Source organism: Glandiceps talaboti, chromosome 13 (assembly GCF_964340395.1).
Source record: "Glandiceps talaboti chromosome 13, keGlaTala1.1, whole genome shotgun sequence".
Classification (NCBI taxonomy): Eukaryota; Metazoa; Hemichordata; class Enteropneusta; family Spengelidae; genus Glandiceps; species Glandiceps talaboti.
This window is the reverse complement of record NC_135561.1, coordinates 699,352-711,884: the sequence shown is the minus strand read 5'-3', so window position 1 is coordinate 711,884 and position 12,533 is coordinate 699,352. Positions and strand designations below refer to the sequence as shown.

The following is a 12,533-nucleotide window of genomic DNA, read 5'->3' as shown; positions in this document are numbered from 1 at the left end:
AATGAAATAAACTAGGGATCTAAAATAATTTTGAGGCAATTTGAATTTCAATTTTCTAACAAATTTACAAAGTCAACAACATTCAACTTGTTCTAGTTGTGGTAGATATATATAGGGAAGAAATGTATTAATCGCCATCTTAGTTTGCGTACGGCGACAATCTCAAGTACCCGGAAGAGAGTCATTCTCAGCCATACGTTACAGTGGTAACACTCGTTCATGTTCGGTTACCTTTCACAAAGAAAACACAACGAAATGGTTGAAATGATCTTTTTTTAATTTCTTTTCATCACAACAACAAAATCTGCGTGATCAAAAGTGTTGTAAACTAAACCAGAAAGAATCATCGGACTGGCTAAACTTCCCGATGAACTGGAGTAAGGTCCTACTACTTCCAAGTAAGCCTCGATAGTACTATAGTACGTGAGAAAATCGTCTCAAACTAGCGATACAACTTTCAAAATATAACTTGACATGTCTTCATTTGTTAGAGTTATACAATTCAAGACGGGTTTTCACTCGAAAACAACAATTCTGTGAATAATGACAGTGACACTCTGAACGCAGCGATTTCTCGGACGATGTTACCACTGTAACGTATGGCTGACAACGACTTGCTTCCGGGTTAGTCCCTCGTGCATACGGGTGGATTGTCGGCGATTAATACATACATGTACATCGTCTGATATTGTAATTCACAGTGTTTTTTGTGACCGGCGCCTGTCAGCATCATTCCATTGTATTTAAACCTTGTACTTGACATTTCGCAATATTTATAATTCTCAACAAAATACCTCAACATGCCTCACTTCGCTCGTACTCAAAGAAGCCCCGCACGTAGTCCTGCTTGCATACGGAGGAATTCGGGACTCGATTCTGACAAATGTCCCTCCCCCTCCGGTGTTTAGAGTCAAGTCAGTAATACAGACTCGTGCACCCGAGGACTACCCCGCGCGGTATGATCACTGACACTGATGACATGATGAGAGAGAACCTTTTCGGATTTACATGTAAAACGGGGAAAGATACGCAAAACCTAATGCAAAGTCTGAAGCCAAATTAAAGTTGTAATTATTTTAATTATTTTTACTTGCCAAATATTTGCATTTTGGAAAGGCAAGACACGTTCATGTCGTTTAACTTTACATGTGAACTGTCGGCCATATTTAAACTTCAACCGCATGCCTGGCATGCCCTTCCTTACGCAAGTTGTCTGAATTCTGGTTCACTGTCATTCCAAATTGCACGACAATATAGAATTAACCACAAGTTACATGTTATCTGAAAACATCACACTTTTATAGTGGGTCTGAAGTGTGATTTTAGTGAGTACTAAGAACGTCCTGTGCTGATACTCAAGATACTTGCTGTGGAAAATCGCTCGGTCGAATGAGGTCACCTTCAGCTTCTGGTCGAATCAGGATAGAGTATGCAAATGAGGATGTTGCGGATTGGCTGATAATGTAGAAGGGTGCAGAATTGGATTTGAAGTTTACAACCCTGTTTCGAACAAACGCTTGTCATTTGGGCGCCCAATGCGTAGAATTATGACTATAGCACATATTACATTGCTTGTTTGACGTCAATAGTGTCTTTTGAAAAGTGGCAGTTTACTTAAAGTCTCGTCGACTGATTTCCAATATGGCGTCGGTCATTATGCTCATTAACATATTCATTTTTTTTTCAAATTACAAAAAAAAAATCATAAAAAATAAAAATGAGGATGTGCTGACTTGAAATTAACAAATCTGAGTAAGCTACCCCCTGCGCATCAACACGCCAGATATCAAAGCAATCTAATAAGAGGTTTTCAAGGAGTTGATGAAAATGACATTTTATGAAAAAAAATCATAAAAAATTGAAAATGGCACAGATCAACTTGGCATGAACAAATCTGAATAGCCTCCCCCCAGGGAACATGCACACCAAATATCGAAGAATTCCGACTGTCACTTATGGAGTAGATAGTAAAAATATAAAAGTTTGACGGACACCTATGATTCACTCTACTCTCTATACCTCAATACCCACCTATACCTAAAGCTACGCTTTCAGCTTTCGCTGACAGCGGAGCTAAAAAAACACTATAGAAACTATATGTCTCTAGATATTCAATACTTTATAGTATTCCATTGTTAACAAAATGACAAATGACAAATATTGACATTTTGTAATATAGAAGAAGTGTTTCATTATTAATCTCCATATTTTATAATATATACATGGAATTATTACATTTGCAGAGTTGCTACTTTAGGAGTTAAAAATTTTGAAATTTATGAAAATATTAATCTGTAAAATATGAGATTTTGTGCCACATTAACGGATATCACTTTGAAAACAGACACATGATTAGGATTGAATATACACAACATATTTTACAGTCCACAAAAACACTAAAATCATCTAAATAAGAAAAATTCCCAACCAGAATGTTTCGTTTGTTTATCATTCTGAAAGCAATTTGACACAAAATGAAAACTCTGAATAATACATTACCATGGTGAAAAGAAATTCACAAAATTTTAACGTCTGCTATATTATTAATGAAAGTAACATTTTTCTAGAATTTAATCAATGTATGACTGACCTTCCAATCCCTGGACATATAAAATGTAGACTAATAATATGGTAACCAAATGTGTCGTGTTTTACTCCACAGTTTTACTAATGCCACGTTTCAGTGCTTTTAACAGAGGTTTTAAAACCGCAATCAGACTAGTTCCATGTCTCAGTGGTTTTAACAAAAGGTTTTAACCACAATCGCCACAACAGATCTGGTAAATTTAGCAATTCTCCATACAAAGGTTTTTACCACAATCACTATAACAGATCTGGTAAATTTAACAATTCTCCACAGTCTCATAATTTTGGTTGGAAACTTGGTAATAAACCTAAAAATGTCATAATATTTCTTATAAAATATCCTAATTTTTTAGTGGAAAACCTGGTGGAAACCTTTGTAAGTCATGTAAATCTGAATTAAGTTTAAATTGTACTGTCGCCTCAATTTTTTTATCATCAAGCAAAATAACTGAAACTTTTGCATTGGTTCTGTACATGGATAATACATGGCTACACAATTCATAGGGGACATATAATTTATAAGACAAATATTTTCAGTTTTCAGAATATTAATTTAATATGTACGTGTATTCAATGATTCCAACTTACCATGTTTACTGAACATAAAGAATTTATGGCCAATAACACATTTTAAAAACTTAGGTTGGACATATGATTATTAGGAATGTACAGGATTTATCAAACAACAAATGCTTTGTAAAATACAAAATACTTACGTTCTTCAAGAATTCAAATTAATTCTACATCTGTTCATACAAAATTCAATACTGACAACATATCTTGTAATTTTTTAGATAGAATTCACACATTTAAGAGCGGGTAGGAAAATATTGGTTAAGATCAAATAACAAGGTCCACATAAAATATTTAGGTTTTTATCACGTTTCAAACTGATCCTGTATTTGATCAAATCAAATTGCATACTAGTATAACACAGCTGTTTTGTTAAAATCCTTCTCACTTTAAAAACCAGAACATTTCAGGATTTTACTTATAATCTATATAATTCCCGGATAGATATATTTGGCTGTGACCTCAATAGAAACATCAAAATACTCACATTTGAATGCGTTTGCTGTGAAATTCTCCGATGATTTCACACATGTATGCCAACATTTAGCAGCTTGTTGTAACAATTGAATGACTGGTTTACAAAAATAACACAAGTGAAATGTACAATAAACCATTAGCCATAATAAATCATATTTATGGTAATTTAATTTGACCTACTTTCAATAATTTAGTAGATTTAAATCAACTACAATCTTGTCTTAAGGACTGTTTTATTTCTTTCTGCTTACCCTCACTATTATTTTTTGTATGTCCATGGCAATAATTTTAATTTTTCTATTATTATAATAATAACCTTTATTCATCCAAATCAATTCAGAAATTTGTCGTCACAATACCAGTGGCCTAGTGTATAAGTCTACACAGATTCTATGATGATTCCACAAAATTACATGCATCATACACCCTTCTGTAGGTTGTATGGGATTTTTGAAGCAATTAGTAGACAGATGTAAACTCTGTTTAACCAGAGACAGTAACGATGTCTTGTTAAAATAAAATTTCAATGTTGTTCAATTTAAGGCCGTTACCTGAAGGACATTTTCTTCCTTTTGATAAAAATTGAACTGGCTTCCTCAATTATCCATATTTTTAGTCAATTTAATATTTTACGAAACATTGTGTGGCGGATTCTCCATATTTTCCACCTATTTATAGTCACCCCCCCCCCCCCCCCCACCTTTGTAGAGCAGAGTGATTTCTTGAAAACAATAGAAATTAGCATACAATGACTGACATGTCATATTATTATGTAAATATATCACAAACCATGAATAAATTCTACAAGGGATAAATAAAGCTGTATTTTCCATGACTTGTTCATTTAAACTATAATAAACTCTTGTGACTATTCTTGTAATCAGAAACACAACTGTATTCCTCCATTTCTGCATTGAAAGATAAGGGTTTCTGATATTTTATACTAACTTCTCCACTCCTGATGAATTTAAATTACACCGAAACCTTCTAAAGACAGCCATCACATGCTGTGTTCAACCAAAATCTGACGCCATCATATTTTCAATTATGTCTGAATAGGTTTTACTTTCTGTTGCCGATATTTTATACAAACCACTGAACTCCTTCTGCATATAAATTTTAACGAAACCTTATAAAGACAGCCATCACATGCTGTGTTCAACCAAAATCTGTCGCCATCCTATTTTCAATTATGCCTGAATAGGTTTTTACTTTCTGTTGCCGATATTTTACACAAAGTATTAAATGAACACTTTCTACAGGTAATGAAACCATAGAACAAAAGTCATCACATGCTGTGTTCAACCTAAATCTGTTACCACCATGTTTTGAATTCTAACCATGTTTTGAATTCTAACCATGTTTTGAATTCTATCTGCCTAGGTTTTACTTTCTGTTGTGATCTCTATAACAGATAACATAATGTATTTTATTTGATAGTTGGTACAAAAATTTAATTCAAATCATTAGTTAGACTCTCTAAATTGCATCAAATTATGATATGTGATACTCAATATTTCATACCTTCTGTTCAACCATTTTGTTTTTCATACAATCCATCCTGTGTACATTTGATATTACTTTTCCTTGTATTTCAAAGACACACTGCTTCATACTGCAAACCTACATATGTTTATGCAGTCTTAAGATTGCAGCAAGTTTTCAAAGACTAATTTTTAACAATTACCAGACAGATACATTGTCTTCATTTACGAAAAGGCATTTTAGTCACTACTATTAACTTATTTTTAGTTTTATGACTATTGAAATAAAAGTTTTGCAAACATTTTCAAGTTGACAGTATTCCAAACAATGGGATGAATATCTCTGTATTACTCCTCTGTTAATTTAACAAGTCACAGATATAGCTTCTGAAACCTTGTCATAGTTTTAGTGGTATTTGGTTCATGTCCATGTAGGAACTTTCAGGTCTTATAGTTTTAGTGGTATTTGGTTCATGTCCATGTAGGAACTTTCAGGTCTTATAGTTTTAGTGGTATTTGGTTCATGTCCATGTAGGAACTTTTAGGTCTTATAGTTTTAGTGGTATTTGGTTCATGTCCATTTAGGAACTTTTAGGTCTTATAGTTTTAGTGGTATTTGGTTCATGTCCATTTAGGAACTTTTAGGTCTTATAGTTTTAGTGGTATTTGGTTCATGTCCATGTAGGAACTTTTAGGTCTTATAGTTTTAGTGGTATTTGGTTCATGTCCATGTAGGAACTTTTAGGTCTTATAGTTTTAGTGGTATTTGGTTCATGTCCATGTAGGAACTTTTAGGTCTTATAGTTTTAGTGGTATTTGGTTCATGTCCATGTAGGAACTTTCAGGTCTTATAGTTTTAGTGGTATTTGGTTCATGTCCATGTAGGAACTTTTAGGTCTTATAGTTTTAGTGGTATTTGGTTCATGTCCATGTAGGAACTTTTAGGTCTTATAGTTTTAGTGGTATTTGGTTCATGTCCATGTAGGAACTTTTAGGTCTTATAGTTTTAGTGGTATTTGGTTCATGTCCATGTAGGAACTTTCAGGTCTTATAGTTTTAGTGGTATTTGGTTCATGTCCATGTAGGAACTTTTAGGTCTTATAGTTTTAGTGGTATTTGGTTCATGTCCATGTAGGAACTTTTAGGTCTTTCAATTTATTGAAAGAAGAGACAAGAGAGAAAAGAAAGGGATCAACAGCCAGGTAAATTTGGGAATCAAGTATTTCATACAAACTCAGAATTTCATACAACAAAGTACCAACCTGATAATACCTCAACTCCATTCAATAACTTATCTGTAAATTCCAAGAAAACACCATCATTCTACTGTTGACCTCATATAGCTAAAGGCCAGCCACAGTATTAGTTTCCTCAGATTGCATGGAACTGTAATAACAGTCACATTTCCTGTCCTAATCAATCATAGGTAATACAATGCACACAGATAATCATACCCTCACATGGCACTGCTACCGATAATCACATATTTTAAAATTGAAATAATTTCTGTTCCTGCATGTATACTAAAAACTCAGGGCAAACTACCACAATGTCACTGCATTCATCCCAAATTCAATGATCTGTCCTAATCTATAAATGTGTACGCATACATACACCAACAATGAGATATAGACACATGCATGTAAACATGTATACACACACACACACACACACACACACACACACACACACACACACACGCACACACACATGCACACACGCACAATAAACACACATTTCAGTATAAATGAAACCTGATTTGCCATACATATAACTACAGTTCAGTTGTGTTCACAAAATCACTGAAGCAGCAATGGAGACTGGCAGACTACATATACTGTATATGGCAGTGAGAATGAATGACCTTGTAGTCATATTTGATATAAGAGATATAGAGTAAATAACATGGTAACCTAACACACTTTAACATACAATGACAGATGGCCCATTTCTATTATTTTAATATTCAAATATTACATATCTGAGTGGATCTATTTTCTACACTGACAAATATCTGAGTGGATCTATTTTCTACACTGACAAGTATCTGAGTGGATCTATTTTCTACACTGACAAGTATCTGAGTGGATCTATTTTCTACACTGACAAGTATCTGAGTGGATCTATTTTCTATACTGACAACACATCTTTACAAGGTCATATTAGGCAGTATGCATACACTGCTAAAATTGCATGGTTTCATTATGACTCGCAGTAAAATCAATTTTTTACATCACCACAGTTTGCATCACAGGCACTTGAATCAAGATGTATGATTTTACTATCCATCTTTCTTTTTTAAATCATACAGATAGAATCAAGTGCCTGTGGTTTACATATAAGAACCGGCAATTAATTCATGTGTATAATAATTAGTCTACAGTTTGATTTTATCATTTTAATTAGTCTACATACACTGCAGTACTTTGTTTATCACGTTGTGACATCACCACATCTCTCCATTTCACTGATTGACCTAATGTGGATCAATGCTGGATTTTTCTGTATCAATGAATAGGTTTTCCTATCAAGTACATCTGTGACCTTCTGGATTTACATAATAATTTGACTATATATATATATGTCATTCTGAGGTACAATAGTACCTGATAAGGCTGCCTATAGCAAAATTATAACTCACAGTACACTATTAACATATCACATTTTCTACACAGACACTTAATAATAAATGTATAAATCATTACCTGTATATATTATATATTATACAATAACTGAAATGTAGCATGTGTGTTTAATCATAATTACCATGTACATACACACAATAACAAAAGACATACATGTAGCAATAACTTGTACTTCAGGTATCCTGTATCCTTCAATATGGTGGATAAATGTTAACCATAACACATACCTGATTGATGTGTATTTATTCATCTTTTTATCAGCTATTAAAATAATTTACTTCAAACTAATCACAGACATAACATTATTTTCAATGAAGAAGACAAGTTCAACACATACATTACAACATTCAAAAGCTCTCCTTTCTATTGTACAAATGTATACACCAATCTACCATACGGCTTCTTTCCTGTTTGATGACTGTATTGTTATTCACTGTTTATCAATGATTATATCTTACAAACCTCCTTCACAAACATACAATTGCTTTCATTAAAGATGACATGCATATATTTGAACATAAACAATCAGTTTTTGGGCTCCATTACTCTGTATCTGGTATACACCAAGCACAACACATACGTACCTGAACAGATTCATTCATCTTTCCCTTCACCAAACAATGGCTAACAGACCTTTACAAACCAATTAACATAAACTGAGAACCACATTCACACGTATAAAGGTAGTGAAACCACAATGACTTAAAAATAACGAAAGTATTGTACCTCCAGATCCAGAACCATCCTCAAAATCTGTTTCGTCATCTGGTTCATCACCACTAAAGTCCTCATCATCTGACCAAGTTGCGTCGTCTGTTCCACTGCCTGGCGGTTTGTCATCAATATTTATGACTGGTGGGTCATGTGACTCTCCGGGCTCTAACGACATGCTATTACTCTCCACTCCATTGGCTTGTCTTTTGACCTGCCATTCAAAAGCAAAAGTCAATGATACATACATTAATGACATGCCACCCATCAAATACTATTGTGTATATTTTTACATAAACTAATACCATTTGCATTGATTAATTTCAAGGACATTTTCAGACTCTACAATTTAGAAATAATCTAATTACATCCAAATCACTTTAAGTGAACACGCAAATACAATTTGTCTGAAATGGCAATGTTAATGTTCATGTTCATTTCTAAAATATCAATTACATAGTCTTATGAAACAGAGCACAGGTGAAGTGGTGAAAGGTCAAGAAGAGACTGAAATGGTTGCTATAGGGAAATGGTTGCTATGGAGAAATGTATATCCTTTGATAAATACTCATCAAGTCATATAAACTTCATTTTTTGTATTTTTACCACGTCACCTTCTGCACAATTCTTAATGAAAACATATATAAAGCCCTGTTTCCATAGAAACTAACATCTTTCATGGGGTGTTTTCAATTATTTAAATTCATGGGTTTTGTGCAATGCTGTTACCAAATTCACAACAATTCCTATCACTTGTTAAATAATTCTTGTCTATCGCCATTACAATTTTATGATTACTTTTAGTTTTTATTTCTAGTTATAGTATCAAATGTCAAACTGGCAATCACAGAGCTGTATTCAAAGTAAAGCTGTGATGTGCTATCAATTGTGGAAATCTATTGTACTTTTCATTCTAGGAAGGAAGGAGAAACATAGCCTGGGGTCATATCCATTTTACAACACTTTATAAGGATTAGGATTAAAATTTGGGAATGAAATAGAGTTGTCTGACAAAGCTATAGAATGAAATAAGAGTTGTCTGACAAAGCTATAGGAAAAGTCGGTCCTGAATACAAGAATAACTCATATGGCTCCACTGTAGGACAGTAATAATTCTGGACTGTGAGTTTGAAATATTTAAAGACTCCATATGTTCTGCCCCAAAACTAAGAAAAGCAAATGTAGTTATGTGTCTTTTTAAAAGCTACCATTTACATGAAAGGTTGATAACCATGCTATTGATTACATGGCAGTCTGAAAGCATAGCACAGTGTCTACTAGTCTAGTTCCTATACAGGTATCATTAAGATTTACACCTCCACTCACAGTCTAGTCCCTATACAGTATTGTTACAATTTATACCTCCACTCACATCCAGAGTAAGTGTCTACAGGAAAGTTCATCTAAAATGTCCATTGTTTTCATGTTTGATAACTTGCCAACTTTCTATAATTTAATAAGGTAAATATTGGAAGTATGCAAACAATACAATGTTGACTTTTTTCAGCAAATAGCAAATGTCTGTGTTTAACAAACAAGGCAATGCAAACAGGTGTTGGAAGTATAAATAAACAATATATGAATAACTGTTGTAAAGTCAATCTTTGTACTGAGATCTTACGTTGTAATGTCTGCCATGTGTTTCACTAACCAACAACTGTATGTAAACAACCTAAACAATAAGAAATGTTGTTTTTTCTTGTGATTTTAATTACTGTCAACAACCTGACACCCCTCTACTTTTATAAACGATAACTCCAAAATGTTATCCCGAGACAGTTCTTTTATAATGTTGAATTATCATGTATGTAAACATATCAATTATTTTCATTTGTGTACATGGAGATCACCCCAGTCTCTAGTCCTATCATTGCGTCACCCCAGTCTCTAGTCCTATCATTGCCAGTATGTTAAAGTTCACAATCAAATCACAACTGTGGTATAATTTGGTAGTCACTGCTGTACATTACACTTTCTAAAGTATGATAGTTTGGTGCTCAACCTCTCCAGTAAGTGACAAGAGTGTCATGAAATGGATCATATAGCACTAGGGTCACAATGACATATCACAAATCTGTTAGAGTTGATTAATAGTGGGTGATTACTTTACTGGCCAAGAATCTATACTAAGTATATCAACTTCAATGAATTCCCTCTTTGACAAAAAGCAGACAAAATCATCGAATTCAGTAGACTCTAAGCAATTAATTCACAGCAGTGCAGGTTGTGGTGATGTGAGCAACTGATTTAGCATCAACATCAATTCTCAACTTCTTGACAATTGTATGTCATGAAGACAGAAAATATATGAAATACATTACATTGCATTGCATTGCATTACATTACATTACATTACATTACATTACATTACATTACATTACATTACATTACATTACATTACATTACATTACATTACATTACATTACATTACATTACATTACATTACAAGACATGACATGACATGGCATTACATTACATTACATTGTACTACATACTACATTGCACTGCACTACACTACATAGACCCTGGAGTGAACTCTAAGAATCTAAAATCACACCATGCCCAGACATCACTATCAGACTAGACGAGGCTATCTCACTATCTGGCATGAATACAAATGAAAAAGCAAGCCTGTGAATTACCATGACGACAAATACAAATAATTTTATGATTAAAACTAGGACCATAAGAGTTTGGGACCATACCCACATTTTATACACAATAGTAACTTCTCATTAGAGGTTGGCCACCAAGTTAGAATCAAATCATAGAGATCAAACGTCCAGGAATAGAATGTTCAAAGTTGCATGACTAAGCTAGTTAAGCTAAATGTCAGCTAACTTGTAGTCCAGTAATCTAATTTAAATCTGAATTCCAGATTAGAATCCACACTAAGTGGATCACATTACCATGATTACACATAACAGCTGTGCCAACAATACATATACACAATATTCTACTCTGGAGTACATGCTAACAATATACATGACCTTCAAAATTTCAATTATTTGAACCATCTCAAATCACATAGCTGGTTTCTTTTCTATTCATGCTGTATATGTATGCATAATTTGTATTACTATTAGTGGCGTGTTGCGATTTTCCTTCAAAGGAGCAAACTTGGACTTCAGAAATTAAAACTCCTAAAATCTACATCTATTTTAGACTATGCTAGATTGATAATACTATTTGGCCAACATAAAACAGAAATGGCAATCTGTGATAATAAAGACAGCAGGCAAGTCTTAAGTTAATCTTATATGAAGTCCTAAGAATCCATCACATTTGAATTTCATACACTCTGTCTTTCACTGTGTGTCTGTTGTCTCATACTCCATAGACAACCACCATTCTTGTATTATACACATGTACATAGAACTAAACTCTAAAATTGCTAGTGGTCTCACAAAATTAGTTTTCATAAATATTGACATTACTAGATTGAAGACATAACCCCACTTTAAATATTAATATATGGATATCAAATTCTCACATCACAAACAACTTATGGTACTATGATAAGTTAAAGACATGAAACCAGCAGTTTTTCCTCATGGCCACTAGAGGGCTCACTTCCTATTCATTGGTTGTTTTCACTGAGCACAATGGAAACATTCAATGTGTGCACATTTGCATGTTATCAACTAATTTATGATGAACATAACAGAGAGCAATATGTCAAAAGTGCTGCATTTGACACGACACATAATTTGTATTTCATGCCAAAGATTCAAAATAAAACTATAATTCGGTTGTTGTATTTGTATAAAAGTGTTGGACCTTGGTTTGGTTATAAACAACATAAAAGTTTCCTGTACTGAAGCTATACTACATTTGTATATGATATACTTGACAGATTCTAGCCCAACTTATCACGCTAGTAAATGCAGTTTGGCCTAAATATTCAAACTTGTGACAGTAACCACTTGACAGATTCTAGCTCAGCTGACATGTATCATTCTAGTAAATGCTGTTCTAGTAAATGTTTTAGTATACAATGTAGTTCCGGGCATAACATAAACAAGAGAATTTTAGTTATGACCACTGGTGGCGCTAT

General features: G+C 33.5%; 1 protein-coding gene across 1 annotated transcript in view; it reads right to left on the bottom strand.

Moving 5' to 3' along the window:
* The window catches only part of LOC144444613 (syndecan-4-like), a 79,558-nt gene that overhangs the window by 32,127 nt on the left and 34,898 nt on the right, over positions 1-12,533 (bottom strand). Inside the window, exon 2 of the mRNA XM_078134098.1 lies at positions 8,492-8,690. Within this exon, the coding sequence (XP_077990224.1) occupies positions 8,492-8,690 (199 nt within the window). The remainder of the gene's footprint in view (positions 1-8,491; positions 8,691-12,533) is intronic.